This window comes from Oncorhynchus kisutch, linkage group LG1 (genome assembly GCF_002021735.2).
Source record: "Oncorhynchus kisutch isolate 150728-3 linkage group LG1, Okis_V2, whole genome shotgun sequence".
Classification (NCBI taxonomy): domain Eukaryota; kingdom Metazoa; phylum Chordata; class Actinopteri; order Salmoniformes; family Salmonidae; genus Oncorhynchus; species Oncorhynchus kisutch.
Genome location: NC_034174.2, coordinates 14789625 through 14809241, shown reverse-complemented (window position 1 = coordinate 14809241; position 19617 = coordinate 14789625). Strand labels below are relative to the sequence as shown.

Sequence of the window (19617 nt, the reverse complement as noted above, 5' to 3'; positions counted from 1 at the left end):
GTGTTATACTATGCTTTGGCATTTCTGTAAACCGCCGCCCTTCCCTTTGCCTTTAAAGGACTATGTACCCTATACTAAATATGGACATGCAGTTTCACAGGATTTCAAAGAATGTCCCAGCCTCACACACCAACTTTCATGATAGGCTAACACTCCATACTGGTACCTGACTGCAAGCCGAGTCTCTAGTCCTCCCTCTTAGCACCAAAATCGATGCCTCTGGTGGCGTCTCAGTGAGAGAGACACCACCTTCGGCCCATGGCCGATATTCTGCAGGCTCCTACACTAGGAAAGAACAATATTCTAAAGGAGATACCATACAACTCGTAGGCTACAAACCCTTTACATCTGTTCTGCTCCGAGGGTATTTTCTTTGCGTGTTCTCCAGCCAGAGGTAACCATGTCCAGGAGGAAGGTTAGGGGACTGACGCGAACGGGGCGGCAGGTGAGCGAGGACCCTGACCTGGACAACCTGCTGTCCAACCTGTCCCCTGAGGAGATGGAGGAGCTGGAGAAGGAGGTGTTGGTGATACCGGACCTGGATCCCAACGAGGGAATAGAACAGCCTGCCACTAATGCTGTCCGGGACCGGGATGCTAAGCTGGACAGCCGAGAGCGTCCAGGGAAGCTCAGCCAAAGGGAACAGTCTATTGAGGTATGATAACTGAACATCAAGTCAGTGGAACCTCCACAGTTAATGTGTATTATGTGAGAGACTGAGATGGTCTAAAGTCTGCCTTCTGAGATGCTTTACCACACAATCTGTCACTTTAGGTGTTTATCCTATGTTAATCTACCTGGTTTATCCCTTAACTGATAAATCTGTTTAATCTCAGCGATGTTGACAAAACCGATAGTGGTGGAAGTTGATCACATCCTTTCAGATCGGGACTATTTTCAACCCCCTCACATCAGCTCCACCCGTTTCACGTAACTGTTATACTATAATAAAACACATTTTGGTTAATAGGACTGGCTTTTGGAAGCCAGAGAAACAAATTACAATTCACAAATGTCTAATAGTTCATTTAGGTTAGTGTTTCTTGAACAGGTATTTTGATGATACTTCTGACATTTATTCCCCTGCCAACGGGACCTTGGAAAAGATTCCAGCAGCTCATGCTCCACATAAATCATGCTCCACTGCTGCTAGTTCTAATGCCAGAAAAAACATTATTGTATACCCCTAAGAGGCTTTCACATTCTTCGCTCAAGTCTCCTTTGGTAAACAGAGGAAATGCTTAAAGATACAGAGATGTCAGATTGTAGTAGCTTTGTAGTTTATAGGTCAAATATTTGTTGTTTTTGTAAGTGACAGCTTTTTGATATAGGGCCCACCAGGTAGGGGGAAACCGAGCCATGAGGTAGCCGTTGGAAGTGTATAAAAAAAGGCACTTTAGATGATGGAGCCTGGGCCCTGTGGAGCTTCTTAATCCCGGCCTGATGGAATTCCTTGGTTGATTGTTCCTTACCGCCTTTTAAGGACACATCTGCCAGGGCCACAGCCTTGTACAGCAAAACAGATGGAGCAAGGCTCACAAATCAAACACTTAGCTGCTCTGCAAATGTATTTCTGCACTATAAAAAGGCTCCCCCATGCACACTGTAAACACATGGTATATAATGTCAAGTTTACATTACATGCTGTGGGATTATATCATAGTTTGTCATACTGTGCTCTCAGGGAGCCAATATGTTATTCTTCATAAATAGCTTTGAAATAAAACTAGACTGGTATTACCAAGACTCATTTTAATATTTAATAGTTTTAGAGAATATGAATGAGCAAATGCATGTTTTTGTGTAATCATTGGTAAACAAAGGGTTACAGGGTTACATAATCAAGGATACAGACTGATTTGGATTTGGAGCTGGAGGACAGGCCTGTGATTAATCATCTTAATAGGGCTGTTGCTAGTTGACATCATAGAATGGTGGCCATGCAGGGATGACCATAACAGGCAAGGCACATTGAAAATTAATTCAAATTGGATGATACCGTAGAAAACTACTGAACAAAAATATAAATGCAACATGCAACAATTAAGAAACATTTACTGAGTAATAGTTCATAGCAGGAAATCGGTCAATTGAAATAAAATCATTAGACCCTAATCTATGGATTTCACATGACTGGGTATACAGATATGCATCTGTTGGTCACAGAATCCTTTAAAAAGAAGTTAGGGGCGTAGATCAGAAAACCAGTCAGTGTCCACCAGTGACCACCATTTGCCTCATGCAATGCGACATCTCCTTCGCATAGAGTTGATCAGGCTGTTGATTGTGGCCTGTAGAATGTTGTCACATTCCTCTTCAATGGCTGTGCAAAGTTGTTGGATATTGCCAGGAACAGGAACCCGCTGTCGTACATGTCAATCCAGAGCATCCCAAACATGCTCAATGGGTGACATGTCTGGTGAGTATGCAGGCCATGGAAGAACTGGGACAGCTTCCAGGAATTGTGTACAGATCCTTGCGACATGGGGCAGTGCCTCAAGACCATTGATAAAATGCAATTGTATTCATTGTCCTTAGCTTATGCCTGCCCATACCATAACCCACCGCCACCATGGGGCACTCTGTTCACAATGTTGACATCAGCAAACCACTCGTCCACACGACGCCATACACGTGGTCTGCGGTTATGAGGTTGGTTGGACTTACTGCCAATTCCACTAAATAGACGTTGGAGGCGGCTTATGGTAGAGAAATTAACATAAAATTATTTGGCAACAGCTCTGGTGGACATTCCTGCAGTCAACATGCCAAATGCACTCTCCCTCAACTTGAGACATCTGTGGCATTGTGTTGTGTGACAAAACTGCACATTTTTAGTGGCTTTTTATTGACCCCAGCAAAAGGTGCACCTGTGTAATGATCATGCTATTTAATCAGCTTCTTGATATGCCACACCTGTCCAGTGGATGGATTATCTTGGCAAAGAGGAAATGCTCACTAACATGGATGTAAACAAATTTGTTCTCCAAGTGTTAGAGAAATACACTTTTTGTGCATATGGAACATTTCTGGGATATTTTATTTCTGCTCATGAAACATGGGACCAACACTTTAATGATGTGTTTATATTTTGTTCAGGGTATTACTGTTTGAATTGTTGTGTGGATTCTTGAAAGTCTCGTCAATGTGTACAGTATACTATTCAGATTCACTTCACTGTGGAAACATTCCTATGTAATGTTTCTTCTCCTGCAGGGAGAACCCAAGAAGGAGAGCCGGAAACAAGAGTACCTGAGGAAGATGGGCCTGAGTCAGGAGGGGAAGGAAGGAGGAGGGATCAGGAGGCAATCAAGTATCTCCACTGAACGAGAGAACAAGATGGTGGAGAGAAATAACAAAGGCCCGGACTGTACTAAAGAGGACAGAGCCAGCCTGTCCAGTAGATACAGGAGAGAGGAGAGCAAAGAAAAAGATGTGAAAGAGACCCCTAGAGAAAGCTTCAAAAGAGTTGAGAGTAGTGACACTGACGTGAAAGATACAACTAGAGACAGATTCGGGAGAGGGGAGAGTAGGGACATTGTAGAGAAAGAGGATGCCAAAGAAAGAGATAAAAATGAGGATAGCAAGCTGAAGGAGAAAAGAGACAATAGATTGAGCACCAGTAATAAGACAAAAGAAATGATCTCCAAGTTACAGGAGAAAAAGGAAAAAGAGGAGATCAAGGAGAAAGAAAGAAAGGAGGAGAGTAGGAAAAGAGGTGAAAACAAGACAAGGGGACTTGTGTCAAAGTTGGTGGAAAAGCAAAGTCACATTGAAGAGAGTAAACCAGAAGATAAGAAATCCAGAGTGGAAGAGAAAGACAAGCCCAATAAAGACAAGTTTGACTTGAAACTTGAGCGTCAAAAGTCACCAAAAGAAGAGGAGAGCGGAAGTGAGAAGGAGGATCCTAAGGAGAAAGTGAAAGAAGATGGTAAGGATAAGGAGAAAGACATGGTGTTAAAACGTAAGGACAGTATGAAAGCGAAAGATAGGAGTATCACAGATAAGGAAACAGAAGAGAAAAAGGGAAAAGATTTGAATGAAGGACTAAAATCCATCAAGGGTGATGAACAACGTGGGAACTGTGTGGCGAACAAGAGCACACCTAGCAAGCCCAAAGTAGAGGAGGAAGAAGACGAGGACTCCAGCATGTTCGATGACCTCATAGAACAGGTTCGCAGCAACGACCCCACCATGACCGAGCTCAACGTCAACAACTCTGAGGTCATCAAGGCTAAAACACTCATCCAGTTTGCAGAGGCCTTGAATAAAAACACCCACATTAAGACATTCGCCTTGGCCAACTGCCGTGCTGACGACCATGTGGCCTACGCCATCGCTGGCACCTTGCGCAGCAACACGTCCATCACAAGCATCAACCTGGACTCGAACCTTCTCACCCCCAAGGGTATAATGTCCCTGATCCAGGCCTTGCAGAAAAACACTACACTCACCGAGCTGCGCTTCCACAACCAGAGGCACATCTGTGGGGGCAAGACAGAAATGGAAATGACCAAGATATTGAAAGACAACACCACCCTCCTGAAGCTGGGCTATGGCTTTGAGCTTGCCGGCCCACGCATGACCATGACCAACATCCTGAGCCGTAACATGGACAAGCAGCGACAGCGGCGCCTACAGGAGCAGAAGCTGGCCCAGGCCAATGGTGAGAAGAAAGGGGCGCTGGAGGTCCCCAAAACTGCTGGAGGATTCCTCCGGGGTTCCCCCAAGGCTTCCCCTACACCCTCCCCACATCCCTCACCAATGCCCTCGCCGAAGTTGACTCCTAAAAGAGGACGAGGAGGGGGACCTCCTCCACCCCCTCCTCCTGGAGGACCACCCCCACCTCCCATGCTGGACATAGACTCCCTACGCAACTCCCTGACGCCTGCATCACAGAGGAAGATGGATGATAAGGCCAATAAAGCCGGTGTTAACTCCAGGGACCAACTGCTGGACTCCATTAGGAATGCCAATATGATGAAACTGAAGAAGGTAAGGTGGGGCAAGGATAAATAGCTGATAGACATAGAGTTGTAACACATTTATATCCATATACCATCCCCTCTCTTCCTACAGGTTGCGGTACCAAAGCTGTTGCAGTAGTCCTCTGGAATCGAGACCATAACCCAAGAAATAGGAAGGACATAGATCTCACAGGTGGTCTTGAGCGTGGATCAAAACTCCTACACATCCCATGCATAGATAGACACACAGTCTGACCACTGTGCTGCGAGGTTGATAAGGCAGGCAAGCAGAGAATGAACAGATGATTTCTATTGGATGCACGGCTTCCACTGTGCCGTGAGTTCTCTCTAAGCTATACACTGGACCGCAGGGACCCTGTGGAGGGAGTTTTTCAGCAGGACGTGCCCTGAGGTCCTATTTGTCTGCCTTTGTCTGTGTTGATACTTTGCCTGTTATTTGCACTAGATTATGAAGAAGTTCATATGGTATGTGGACAAACATATGTGGCATGACGTGTACAGTATAATATGGGGTAGTGGTAACTGAAAAGCAGGTCAAACAGTTTTCTGTAAATTCTATACAAATCTACTTTAACATTCATTGAAAAATTGGACTGTAATTTGACAGTTTATTTATTTGTGGAGGGAATCACCTTGTGGCTTGTGACATATAATTTTGCCAAAACTGCTGATTCTCCATGGTATATTATCAGGGAATTAAAATGGGGTTAGACTTCAACAATTCACAGGGGGAGGAGAGAGGTGGTTTGTAATGTGTGTCGTTGCCAAATCTCAAGACTGACATCTCAGGCAAAGTTTTCACATAAAAAGCAACCTATAATCCCAGTCTTCTTTGAACGATTCAGTATGAAGTTCAGTCTTTGAACGATTCAGTAAGGAAGTTCAGTTTTCTTTGGATGTAAGAATGGTCGCCCTTTTAGTAATAACAACGTTATGTATAAAGCTATTTTCATACATTTTGCTTAAAGTGCAAAAAATAATTCTAACAGAAGAAAAAAAACGACACTCAAAAGCAAAGACAATAAATCATAGAATACTATTCACAGCAACAACAATGCAAATATATTCTAGGCTGGATGTCTTGATACTAAGGATGTCAAAACAGTTTATTTTATTAACATGTCAGAGCAGCCTTGTTGAGCTATGCAATACTAGCTCCCGAGTGGTGCAGCGGTCTAAGGCACTGCATCTCAGTTCTAGAGGTGTCACTACAGACCCTGGTTCGATCCCGGGCTGTATCACAATGGGACTCAGTGATCGGGAGTCCCATAGGGCGCACAATTGGCCCAGCGTCGTCCTGGTTATGGGAGGATTTGGCCGGGGTAGGCCGTCATTGTAAATAAGAATGTGTTTTTAACCGACTTGCCTAGTTAAATAAAAAGTTAATAAAATACAAAATAATAATAAATTAAAATAAAAACTTTAAAATTGGATGTGATGTTGTACGGAGTGTCTCGCTGCTCTAAAAGTGACTTGATTATTTGTATGCATAATGTGGTTTCTCAGTCATATTGGACTTCACTAACTTTACTTACAGAGCTTGTGTACCTTTAATAAAATGTACTTATATGTTTGCAATTGAAAGTGTAATATAATCAACTTTATTTTAACAACATTGCAATGAAGTACAACAAGAATAAAGTTAAAAATACTTTGTCTAACAACAAGATACCGGATGAGGTAATATCTATCCATTATTTGATAGTACAGTACTGATAAAGAAAATGCGAGGGATACTTTTACTGTATTTTGTTTAAATGTTAAACTTCTATTAAAAAATATTTTCCTTTCAGGGGGACATTCCAATTTTTTTCTATCTTTATACAATTTCTTCTGCTTGAGAAGTATTCAGTAGGCTATGTCTGTCTATTGCTTGGTTGACAGAATCAGGAATCATTTCCAGCATCTATATAAGATATGTTGTCTTGGTAGAGCCCTGTAACCTGCAATGATTTCGAAGCTTTGTGACCGAATGGACCATTCTGTGTGTCATGCCGAGTATACAATGTCAAATGGATCCTAATAAAATGTTTGCGTACACACACAGAGAGCACTGAAGTGTTCCTTGGGAACAGAAACCTAATGATCTAATGCACTGTTGTGTGTATACTGTAATGTCAATCTGATTTCCATTTCTGTACACATGGCTGGCGGACAAGACTAAATGGAATGTGAACTTTAGTTGGAGAGGACAGTACAGTACACTCTACAAGTTCTCTCCCACAAGATCATGTCCTTCACACAACCAACAAAAGAGAGGGGACTGTCTACTACCAGTGCTTGACTTGGGGTGGGAGCTCACTCGAGCGGAGTACCGGCACCTCAATGTTTCTACTGCTAGAGCTCCTGCACCTCTTATAGAATATTAGCTCAAAAGTGCCTAAATATTAATAGTAGCGGCATCCCAAAGGAGTACCGGCACCTATTTCAGTCCAAGTAGAGCACTGCTACTAGTTCTGACAATATATGAGAAGTTGTGAGATGGCTCCTTCAAGGACATCATGTTCAAGGCAGTGGAAAAGCATTGCTCTCTCCCGGCCAGTGCACTTGGGGTTGAGAGGGATAGCAACAGGTCAGTTTACATCTCGACTGCCTGGCCTAAACCTCTTTATCCATGAAATGCCTATATTTGGTCATTTCTCAATGAGGAGTTGCACTGTGATTCATTCCTTTCTCGTTCCTAGTAATGGGAAGTGGGCCAGCGGTCTGTCTGGCTCTCCCCATGAACGCTGGTCTGATGGGGAGTGGGGTAGGAAGGAATCTGAAAATGATCAGCGTGTGTAATAGCCCAAACAGTGGGCTATTCCTGAAATGATCAGAGTGTGTAATAGCCCAAACAGTGGGCTATTCCTGAAAAGATCAGCGTGTGTAATAGCCCAAACAGTGGGCTATTCCTGAAATGATCAGCGTGTGTAATAGCCCAAACAGTGGGCTATTCCTGAAATGATCAGCGTGTGTAATAGCCCAAACAGTGGGCTATTCCTGAAATGATCAGCGTGTGTAATAGCCCAAACAGTGGGCTATTCCTGAAATGATCAGCTTGTGTAATTACTCTTTAAAACTTGGGCCATGAGTTTTTCCCATATGATCTGACAAGATTGACATTTTAGCAGATGCTCTTATCCAGAGTGAATAGAGCCTTGCTCAAGGGCATGTTGACAGATTGTTCACCTAGTCGTCCCGGGGATTTGAACCAGCAACCTTTTGTTGACTGCTCTTAACCACTAGGCTATATGCCGCTCCAGATTGGATGGAATCTGACCTGTAGGCCTAGAGTCTTGATGTGATTTTACTGTTTTTTCCTGGTCAGGTCACGTGCTCAGGAAAAACTTGGGGCACTAATAAATGAAATTAGATTATAAAGAGTTTGGTCTTTGGGGAGTCTTTAACCAAAAATAGTCTTTGGACAGCTCGATGACAAACTAGTTTTCAGGAAATCAATTAAAATCTTAAAGGGCCAAGAGTTTTTTCTGACCATAATAGGGCCCAGAGTTTGTCTTGGCTTTCTATTTTAGTGAAGAGTTATCGACGAAGATAAAACTAGACAATACAGTATGAAGCTAGAAACTGCTTCTCCAATTGAAATCCCCGATAGCGATTTCATGGCGACGACACGTTGGCTAGCTAAGCTCATGCGCAGAAATATGTATCTATCTATCCATAGACTGTGGCCGTGTTCGAGAGCATAAAATCCGTAATGTATCTCGGGTAAATTGTGACTGACTGAATGATCTACAAATATTAATGAGTAGTTATTTATGACGCAAGGTGATTTACAGATCAGTCAGCCACCTGCACTGTCGGCTGCAATGTCGAACAAGCCCTATAAAATGGGCCTAATGGTTGTTCCGCGCCGAACTGCACAAGTGCAAGTTGTCAAATCAAAGGCACTCCTTCTATATAAAGTTGTTTTTTTATGAAAAATGTAAACGTGCCAGTTTGTCACGTTCACGAGATCAAATCAAACTTTATTTTTCACCAAATACAACAAGTGTAGACCTTACCGTGAAATGCTCACTTACAAGCCCTTAACCAACAGTGCAGTTCAAGAAGAATTTAAGAAAATATTTACCAAATAAACCAAAGTTAAAAATAATTAAAATATAATTAAAATTAACACAATAACATAAAAATAACGAGGATGTATACAGGGGGTACCGGTACCGAGTCAGTGTGCAGGGTACAGGTTAGTTGAGGTAATTTGTACATGTAGGTAGGGGTGAAGTGACAATGCATAGATAATAAACAGAGAATAGCAGCAGTGTACAAAACAAATGGAGGGGGGGCATTTGATTAATTGTTCAGCAGTCTTATGGCTTGGGGGTAGAAGCTGTTAAGGAGCCTTTGGTCATAGACTTGGCGCTCCGGTACTGCTTGCAGTGTGGTAGCAGAGAAAACACTCTATAACTTGGGTGACTGGAGTCTCTGACAATTTTATGGTGGGCCATACGAACTACCCTCTGTAGCGCCTTACGGTCAGATGCCGAGCAGTTGCCATACCAGGCGGTGATGCAACTGGTCAGGATGCTCCCCATGGTGCAGCTGTAGAACTTTTTGAGGATCTGGGGGGAAAAGGTTTTGTCGTGCCCTCTTCACGACTGTCTTGGTGTGTTTGGAACATGATAGTTCGTTGGTGATGTGGGCACCAAGGAACTTAACTCTCGAACTGCTCCCACTACAGCCCCGTTGATGTTAATGGGAACCTATTCGGCCCCCCTTTTCCTGTAGTCCACGATCAGCTCCTTTGTCTTGCTCACAGTGAGGGAAAGGTTGTTGTCCTGGCACCACACTGCCAGTTCTCTGACTTCCTCCCTATAGGCTGTCTCGTCGTTGATCAGGCCTACCACTGTTGTGTCGTCAGCAAACGTTTTATTTTTTTATTTTTAATATTTTATTTTTGCATTTTCCAATTAAGAAGATTCAAAACAAAAGTGAAAAGATATTAGACAACGATAGGACAAAGTAACAGTAACAGACGAGCGTAACAAAACAAAAAAAGATAATTGTATATACAAACATACAATAAAAAAGAATAATAATGAGACATTGGATCGTACCTGTAGGCTACATATTATACATTACGTGTGAAACATTATGTGAGGATTATATATAGATTAAATCAATGTGATGTGGGGGGAGATTCTCCATATAGTCAATCAAAGGTTGCGAAATTCTGTAAAATGTCTTTTAACTTATTCCTCAAGCAGTAAGTGATTTTCTCCAGTGGGATACAACTATTAACTTCCGATAGCCACATTGCAACTGGCAGGGAGGAATCCAATTTACATTTCAAGGCGTCGTCAGCAAACTTAATGATAGTTTTGGAGTCGTGTTTGGCCACACAGTCGTGGGTGTACAGGGAGTACAGGAGGGGGCTAAGTACACACCCCTGAGGTGCCCCAGTGTTGAGGATAAATGTGGCAGATGTGTTGTTGCCTACTCTTACCACCTGGGGGCGGCCGGTCAGGAAATCCAGGATCCAGTTATAGAGGGAGGGAGGTGCTAAGTCCCAAGATCCTTAGTTTTGTGATGAGCTTCGTGGGCACCGTGGCGCTGAGCGTTATTGGAGTAATAATATGTTAAACTACGTAAGACATTGTCTCAAATCTTAGTTGTGCATTTTTAGATTTTAAGAAAATTAACAACTGGGAATCATTTTTCAATTCTCTGATTCGCCTTGTTTGACATTGCAGCCGACAGTGCAGGTGACTGCTGACTGACTGATCTACAAATCACCTTGCATCATAAGTAACGACTCATTATTATTTGTAGATCAGTCAGTCACAATTTACTCATGATACATCACGGGTTTGATGCTATCCGTCTCGGAACAGGCCAGTGACTTCTCAAACCCCATGCCTGGTCTGCTTAGTCTGCTTCGCAAGCGTACCTGGAAGTTTTGCGATGTTGCGCTTCTGGGTTTATAAACTCTGTGATAAAATATTAAATTAAAATGTAATAATGCAATAGCTTCATTATTTATTTAGTGATGACGTAGTCGTTTCTCCGGTTGTTGTTGGCAGTTACATCAGGGGAAACGAGCACAGACACAAAGTCAAAAGTGGCTATATAGTAAAACATTTATTTTTTGGTTTTAATTTAAGGTTAGGGTTAGGCATAAGGTTAGTAGTGAGGTTAATGTTAGGGTTAAAAATCCCATTTTATGAAGAGAAATGGTAGAAATGGGCGGGGTTTGAGACTGTGGTAACTGGTGACGATTGGCGGACCATTGAAATAACAAAATGGAGGAATACGCACGGGAGCCGTGGTGAGTCTTGGTAGCTAGCTAGCTAAAGTGCAAGACCGCTTTACCGGTCTTGTTATTATGGTGTCCTAACATATATAACCTGTTAAAATATACATTCAATATATCGTTCATCAAAACGAATATTTTAAACCCCAAATCCGAAGATATTCAGCTAAGCTAAAGATGCTAGCTAATTAAATTAGTTATCTAGCTAACGCAGCTAGCAAGCAAGCCATGTTCGTTGTTGGGAAGCACTCTTCAATGACCTTGTTGAGCGTTTAAACGTTGTTGGTGGTAACGACGTTAAAATCGTATAATTTCACGCATACGTTTTGTGATCCACACTTCACCACCAATTAGTCGGATTAGATATTTCCCAAGTTCACGGTTCATAAGTAACTAGCTAGCCCTGCTACGTTACTAGCCTGCTAACTATGGATTGTGGTTGCTCAATCATTTCATAGTGTGTGATGAAATGTCTGCATGCTCCATCCACATGAGAAAGCATAGCTACCTAATACATTAATATATCATATTGTAACGACCCTGGGTTTAAAAGCGCGGAAATCGACTGTGCCGTTCGAGCAGGCTTTTGCGACACAGTCGATAGCGCGCTGGGCTAGAAGGTCGAGGGTTCGAGACCTGCTCCCTGCTTGTTTCATTACATTGGTGTCAGAAGTGATCGGACCTTGCATCCACGACAGTGCGCGTGCTTGGCCGGTGAGCGCGTTCCTGTAACACGTAAGAGTCGCGAGGACGCGCTCATTGAAAGACTGTTTCATTACAATATTAAGTATAATAGTATCTAACTAGCTATCTCACCAAGGTAGCCTAGTGGTTAAAGCGTTGGGCCAGTAACTGAAAGATTGCTGGATTGAATCCCCGAGCTGACAAGGTAAAAATATGTCGTTCTGCCCCTGAACAAGGCAGTTAACACACTGTTCCCCGGTAGGCTGTCATTGTAAATAAGAATTTGTTCTTACCTGACTTGCATAGTTAAAGCTGAAAAAAGGTCATATGCTAGCTAGAAATTGTAAGGGCTAGCTAGCTATTAGTAGTTTATGTGCTGCTAGCACAGCTTAGCTACGTTTCAAGCAACTACATTAGCTAATTGAAATGTATTGGTCACATAAACATATTTAGCAGATGTTATTGCGGGTGTAGAAAAATGCTTGTGTTCCTAGCTCCAACCATGCAGTAGTATCTAACAATACACAAATCTAAAAAGTAAAAGTGGAATTAAGAATATTTAAATATTAGGAAGAGCAATGTCGGAGTGGTATTGACTGAATATAATAGAATACAGTATATACATATGAGATGAGTAAAGCAGTATGTATCTATGGTTAGCCTACCGGTATCTACTCAGTGTGGCAATCAAAACGTTTTTCATGCATTTTAAATGCACCCTAGCTTTGATCCAAGAGTTTTAAAAAATCGGAGTTTTACACTGTGCTGGACTCTCCAGCACAATGTAAAAACTATATTGGTTGCATCAAAGTTAAATTTACCCATGACCCTGAGGAAAAACTGTTAGATACCTGTCGTGTGGTTATCTGTGTTTATTGAACACACTGTGTTTTTGCAGTCCGTGGAGAATTGTGGATGACTGTGGAGGTGCTTTCACCATGGGGGCCATTGGAGGAGGGATCTTCCAGGCAGTCAAGGGCTTCAGAAATTCACCTTCAGTATGTAAAGCCATGTAAATAAATTCACCCATGTGCAAAATAAAGTTGACAGCTATGTTTGATACAGCCTTTGTAATTTGAAGGAACAGTTACATTTTAACTTGTGAAAATGCCTGTCAATTACAGCCCTTGTTTGACAAAGAATTTAGCACTTTGCTGAATGAGTTGAGCATAGTGAGGTGTGGCTCTGGAGAACCCAAGGTGGTATACAGTCATTCCCCGTCTTGGGTTTTCAGGTGATGGATGGTTTGGAGGACAGCTGGCTCCATGTGAACTACAATCCCAATGCTTTGTTTTAACATTTAGACACATTGTTAATCCTTGCTGAAGTTACAGTTTGGAAATCATTGGAACTTTCATACAAGCGAGAAAGGATTGAAAGAAAGCGAGAAAGAAAGTAAAAAAGTTATACATACTTTGCGCAGTTTAGCAAAGTTGCACCCGGCTGTTGCACTACGACATATCCTCTCACCTTGCATTCGTATTTCCATTGTTCCATTCCACGTTTCTGTGTTTCTTAAAATAAAGCCGGGTGCAACGTTCCTAAACTGCTTCTCGCTTATTAGTTAAGTTCCACATTTTTCCCTAAACGGTATTGCACATTAGTTCTATTTGCAGCCTTCTGTCATTTGCCACACATGGCTAATGGAGACCTCTAATGGTTCAATGGAATGAAATTGGAGTCATGAAAAGGGGTTAAGTGAGGTGTGACGAATGAGAAGTTTTGATGCATCTTCTTTCTTTTCTCAGGGGATGAGCCACCGATTGAAAGGTAGCATGACTGCCATCAAAACCAGAGCCCCACAGTTGGGGGGTGAGTGCACATTCAAATTGAAACGTATTTGCCATATTTGGTCCTTATTTTATTCTCTGAGTGTAATGCATTGTTGCTTTCTCTGTCTGAAACCGTGTGGATTCTGTTTTTATTGTAGGTAGCTTTGCAGTATGGGGAGGACTCTTCTCCATGATTGACTGTGGGTTGGTAAAGGTAAGGGAGAAAGAGGACCCCTGGAACTCCATCACAAGCGGGGCCATGACTGGAGCTATCCTCGCAGCAAGAAGTGAGTGATAATTTAACCCTATCAGTCCCAAGACCCCAGCAAAAATCACTTTAATCTGACTTACATTTATCTGCATGTCCAGCCCTTATATTTAGACTCCCAATTAAGTATTTTACAATTTTCTTTATAGGACAACCAGGGCTACAAGTAGAACACAAAACAATTTGACATAAATAATTGCATTCATGAGTTTTACTAACAAGTGTCAATAAAAAAACAAGGTCAAAGCAAAAGCCTGATAAAAATGTATTTAAATGAATGCTTTAAGTACAGAAATAGTTTGCTCACTGAGAAATTAATATCCAACCAGTCAGTGACAAATTGTAGGAGTTTGATGGCAACTGTGAGTTTATTACAGTATTATAGACACTAATATGATCTTTTATGTGGATGAACCCCTTCTAATGACTCTTGTGTAGTGTCATAGAGCAAAGCATGTCTCTTCTTTTCATAGATAGATTTGAATAGTTTGTGGTTCAAAACATTCAGACTCTACAGAAATGTTTCTAAAAATACCCGGCTTTGGGATCCGCCCTTGTCTCACAAACACTGCTCTAGCTCAGCTGCCGTTAATCACACAGACTTACGCCGGCGTAGTGGTGGGACTCATTTGGTTAGTAATTCTCATTTCAAGTCCACATTTGTGTAGGCATAGTGTTTTTTCACTCAATGTGCATTCAGAAAGTATTCGGGCTCCTTGATTGTTACATTACAGCCTTGTTAATACATTTTAGAATATTTTTTCCCCCTCATCAATCTACACTCAATACCCTATAACAACGAAGCAAAAACAGGTTTTGGGGAAATTATGCTCATTTAAAAAAAAATATGACATTTACATAAGTATTCAGACCTTTTACTCAGTACTATGAAGCACCTTTGCCAGCGATTGCAGCCTCGAGTCTTCTTGGGAATGATGCTACAAGCTTGGCACACCTGTATTTGGGAAGTTTCTCCCATTCTTCTCTGCAGATCCTCTCAAGCTCTGTCAGGTTGGATGGGGAGTGTCGCTGCACAGCTATTTTCAGGTCTCCAGAGATGTTCGATTGGGTTCGAGTCTGGGTTCTGGCTGGGCCATTCAAGAACATTCAAAGACTTGTTCCGAAGCCACTCCTGCATTGTCTTGGCTGTGTGCTTAGGGTCTTTGTCCTGTTGGAAGGAGAACCTTCACCCCAGTCAGGTCCTGAACGCTCTGGGGCAGGTTTCATTAAGGATCTCTCTGTACTTTGCTCCGTTCATCTTTCCCTCGATCCTGACTAGTCTCCCAGTCCCTGCCGCTGAAAAACATTCCCACAGCATGATGCTGCTACCACCATGCTTCAACGTAGGGATGGTGCCAGGTTTTCTACAGATGTGACACTTGGCATTCATGCCAAAGAGTTCAATCTTGGTTTCATCAGACCAGAGAATCTGGTTTCTCATGGTCTGAGAGTCCTTTAGGTACCTTTTGGCAAACTCCAAACGGGCTGTCGTGCCTTTTACTGAGGAATGGCTTCTGTCTGGCCACTCTACCATAAAGTCCTGATTGGTGGAGTGCTGCAGAGATGGTTGTCCTTCTGGAAGGTTCTCCCATCTCCACAGAGGTACTCTGGGGTGCTGTCATTGACCATTGGGTTCTTGGTCACCTCCCTGACCAAGGCCCTTCTCCCCCAGTTGCTCACTTTGGGTGGGCGGCCAGCTCTAGGAAGCGTCTTGGTGGTTCCAAACGTCCATTTAAGAATGATGCAGGCCACTGTGTTCTTGGGATCCTTCAATGCTGCAGACATTTTTTGGTACCCTTCCCCAGATCTGTGCCTCGACACAATCCTGTCTCGGAGCTCTGCTGACAATTACTTCGACCTCACTGTCAACTGTGGGATCTTATATAGACCGGTGTGTGCCTTTCCAAATCATGTCCAATCAAGTTGTAGCAACATCTCAAGGATCATCAATGGAAATGGGATGCACCAGAGCTCTATTTCAAGTCTCATAGCAAATGGTCTGAATATTTGTTTTTTGTTTTTAATACATTTGCAAACATTCACTTTGTCATTATGGAGTATTGTGTGTAGATTGATAAGAGGAAGAAAAAGATTTAATCCATTTTAGAATCAGGCTGTAACGTAACAAAATGTGGAAAAAGGGAACAGGGTCGGATTTACTTTCACAGTTCACTGTAAATGTTGTGTTTTGGTTTACTGTCAAGGCTAGTCTGTTTTTCTGATTTCTCTACTGTTCTCTTCAGATGGACCTGTCAAGGCTAGTCTGTTTTTCTGATTTCTCTACTGTTCTCTTCAGATGGACCTGTGGCCATGGTGGGCTCTGCAGCAATGGGAGGTATACTGTTGGCGTTGATAGAGGGTGCTGGGATCCTGCTTACTAGATTTGCTTCATCACAGTTCCCAACTGGTGAGTGTCACTGAGCTATGCTATAGATGATTCTCAGGGCTGCAATGAAGGCTTATAGCGACTTCAAATGACTGCCCAGTTGTCTTTTCAATAGATTATCCCTGATCTCACCTCTTCTCCTCTTCATACAGGTCCCCAGTTTGCTGAGGAGCCAGCCCCCATGCCTGCCCCTTCCTTTGGAGGAGACTACAGACAGTACCAGTGAGAGGTCTCAGTCTCTAGGCCTTTTTGAATTCCTTGCTGAAGTTACACTGGGGATATGGAGGACAAATACTACACAATAGGCAATTGCACCTAACATTATGGACTGGGTCAGAACTAAAGGGCAAATTCACACTTTCTTCCCCCGGAGCCATGTACAGATTTGCCTTTCACCATCCTCCGTCTTGACAGTTGTGCGTAGTTCACCCTACATTGGTTAAAATATCTGAACTGGAGACGAGGGAAAAGTTTGGTTTGTACAATCATAACATGCATGTAATACCCTACCCTGCAAGTGTGCCAGACACTGGAGCTGATGTTGAGCCAAGGGCACTGCCATGGCTATGTCAATATCAACTCAAAGATGGACCCTTCCAAACTTGTATAATGTTTTTCGTATGTGTGTATATATAGGCTTTCCTGCATGCATTTGATATGTTTTGCTTATTTGCCTTGTTGTTCATCATATCCTGTGCTTGTGCTCGCCATTTTGTAAATTTAAAATGTAAGTGGGCATTTTATGAATTGATTTTATTGAATGGTATAAAAGGCAATCAATTCATTATGCTGTCCCTGAAATCTTAGGTTTTATAGGGACTTGTTTTGTTTGTTGTAGTTGATAATTATATGCTTTTATAAATTTACACCAAGAGGCACAAATTACTGCTGGTAAATGATGTTTGAGACAGAAGGATGATGAACAGGACAAACCTCACTAGTTACTCAATGCAAGGGGTTGATACAACGTATCTGTATGACAGATTGAATTACACAAGAATAAAATTGGTAAAATACAATATTTTGTAGCTTTTATTTAACCTTCAAATTATCAGAGTGCAACTTCATGAGTATGCTCATCGTGTGGATTGTGCGGCTACTCTTCCTGGGGTCCATACAAATCATGAAACGTGACATAAAACTAAAAATATAACTAAAGACTTATTCTAGGCCGTCTTTTATATTCAGTAGTGTCTAGGCTCAGTTACATACAGTATACACTGAGTGCACAAAATATTAGACATCTGCTATGAGACTGACCAGGTGAAAGCTATGATCCCTTATTGATGTCACTTCAATCAGTGTAGATGAAGGGGAGGAGACAGGTTAAAGAAGGATTTTTAAGCCTTGACATGTTTTTTTTAACCTTTATTTAACTTGGCAAGTCAGTTAAGAACAAATTCTTATTTTCAATAATGGCCTAGGAACAGTGGGTTAACTGCCTTGTTCAGGGGCAGAACAACAGATTTGTACCTTGTCAGCTCAGGGAGTTGAAATTGCAACCTTTTGGTTACTAATCCAATGCTCTAACCACTAGGCTACGCTGCCGCTCTAATTGTGACATGGATTGTGTATGTGTGCCATTCAGAGGGTGATCGACAATCGATTTATGTGCCTTTCGACGGGTATGGTAGTAAGTGCCAGGCGCACTGGTTTGTGTCAAGAACTGCAACGTTGCTGGGTTTTTCATGCTCAACAGTTTCCCTTGTGTATCAAGAATGGTCCACCACCCAAAGGACATCCAGCTGACTTGACATAATTGTGGGAAGCATTGGAGTCAACATGGGCCAGCATCCCTGTGGAATGCTTTCGACACCTTGTAGAGTCCATGCCTTCATGAATTGAGTCGGGTCTGAGGGCAATACTTGGAAGGTGTACATAATGTTTTGTACACTCAGTATATATGTCAATACACACATATACACAAAATATTTAGGTCAAATAGGGGATTGCGTTGTGAGGTGTTACTTTATCTGTTTTTGAAAGCCAGGTTTGCCGTTCACTTGAGCAATCTGAGATGGGAGTTCCATGCAATCATGGCTCTATAATACTGTAAGTTTCCTTGAATTTGTTTGAGATTTGTGGACTGTGTAAAGAACCCTGGTGGCATGTCTTGTGGGGTAGGTGTGTGTCAGTGTTGTAAGTTGACTGCAAACATTGTTTCTTAGAAAAACAAGAAGCGATGCAGTCGGCCTCTACTTTTAGCCAAGAAAGATTGGCATGCATAGTATTGATATTGGCCTTCTGATTACAATGAAGACCAATACATGCTGCTCTGTTCTAGGCCAGCAACAGTTTGCTAGGTCTTTCTTTGCAGCACCTAACCATATGACTAGGCAATAATCAGGATAAGATCAAACTAGAGCCTGCAAAACTTGATTTGTGGTGTGTGGTGTCAAAAAAGCAAAGCATCTCTTTATCAAGGACAGACTTCTATCCATCTTTACAACCAATATGTTTTGACCATGACAGTTTACATTCCTAGGTAACACCAAGTAATTTAGTCTCCTCAACTTGCTCAACAGTCACATTATTCATTATGAGATTCAGATGAGGTCTAGAACTTAGGGAATGTTTTGTACCAAATACAGTGTTTTAGAGATGTCCAGGACCAGTTTATTACTGGCCACCCAGGGACTGACTGCAACTCTTTGTTTAGGGTTGCAGTGATTTCGCTAGCTGTGGTTGCTGATGTGTACAATATCGAATAATCAGCATCCATAGACATACGGGCTTTACTTAAGGCTAGTGGTAGGTCATTAGTAAAAATAGAGAACATTCGAGGGCCAAGAGAGCTCCCCTGCAGTACACCACACTTGACATGTTCAACATTAGAGAAGCTTCCATTAAGGAAAACTATGTTCTATTAGATCGATCTGAATCCATGATATGGCAGAGGTTGAAAAGCAATAACACATACTGTACGTTTTTTCAATAACAGGTTATGGTCAATATCAAAGGCTTCACTGAAATCTAACAATACAGCTCCCACAATCTTCTTATCAATTTCTTTCAACCAATCATCAGCCATTTGTGTCAGTGCAGTACATGTTGAGTGCCCTTTCTTTATTAGCATGCTGAAAGTCTGTTGTTAATTTGTTTACAGTGAAATTGCATTGTATCTGGTCAAACAAAAGTAAAGGGTGCTTAACCATTCTTAGGTAGCAGAATGACTTTTGCTTCCCTCCAGGACTCAGATTAAAGATATGACAAATAGGAGTGGCAATATAGTCTGCGATCGTCCTCTAGCTTTTCATCTAAGTTTT

The 19617-nt window shown here is 42.1% G+C and overlaps 2 protein-coding genes across 4 annotated transcripts; both read left to right on the top strand.

Moving 5' to 3' along the window:
* The first annotated feature begins 129 nt into the window (after positions 1-129).
* LOC109899010 (leiomodin-1) lies at positions 130-7032 on the top strand. The gene is made up of 3 exons (XM_020494051.2): positions 130-655; positions 3217-4995; positions 5080-7032. The coding sequence occupies exons 1-3, from the start codon at positions 401-403 to the stop codon at positions 5104-5106; spliced, it is 2061 nt and encodes a 686-aa protein (XP_020349640.1). The 5' UTR covers positions 130-400; the 3' UTR covers positions 5107-7032.
* Positions 7033-10430: 3398 nt separating this feature from the next.
* LOC109899020 (mitochondrial import inner membrane translocase subunit Tim17-A-like) lies at positions 10431-17370 on the top strand. 3 transcript variants are annotated; one of them, XM_020494063.2, is made up of 6 exons: positions 10431-11256; positions 12824-12923; positions 13674-13737; positions 13856-13984; positions 16262-16372; positions 16504-17370. In XM_020494063.2, exons 1-6 carry the CDS (start codon positions 11231-11233, stop codon positions 16575-16577), a joined length of 504 nt encoding a protein of 167 aa, XP_020349652.1. In that variant the 5' UTR covers positions 10431-11230; the 3' UTR covers positions 16578-17370. The 3 variants fall into 3 exon arrangements, with proteins under 3 accessions (XP_020349652.1, XP_031691204.1, XP_031691246.1); XM_031835344.1 differs by having other exon boundaries at positions 10484-10576; positions 16504-17365; XM_031835386.1 differs by having other exon boundaries at positions 11247-12130; positions 16504-17092.
* The last annotated feature ends 2247 nt before the right edge of the window (positions 17371-19617 follow it).

Coding starts and splice junctions, on each gene's coding strand:
- LOC109899010 (XM_020494051.2), top strand. CDS start 401: ATGTCCAGGAGGAAGGTTAGGGGACTGACGCGAACGGGGCGGCAGGTG. Junction 656..3,216: donor AAAGGGAACAGTCTATTGAG/GTATGATAACTG, acceptor CTTCTCCTGCAG/GGAGAACCCAAGAAGGAGAG. Junction 4,996..5,079: donor ATATGATGAAACTGAAGAAG/GTAAGGTGGGGC, acceptor CTCTTCCTACAG/GTTGCGGTACCAAAGCTGTT.
- LOC109899020 (XM_020494063.2), top strand. CDS start 11,231: ATGGAGGAATACGCACGGGAGCCGTG. Junction 13,985..16,261: donor AGCTATCCTCGCAGCAAGAA/GTGAGTGATAAT, acceptor TGTTCTCTTCAG/ATGGACCTGTGGCCATGGTG. Junction 16,373..16,503: donor TTCATCACAGTTCCCAACTG/GTGAGTGTCACT, acceptor CTCTTCATACAG/GTCCCCAGTTTGCTGAGGAG.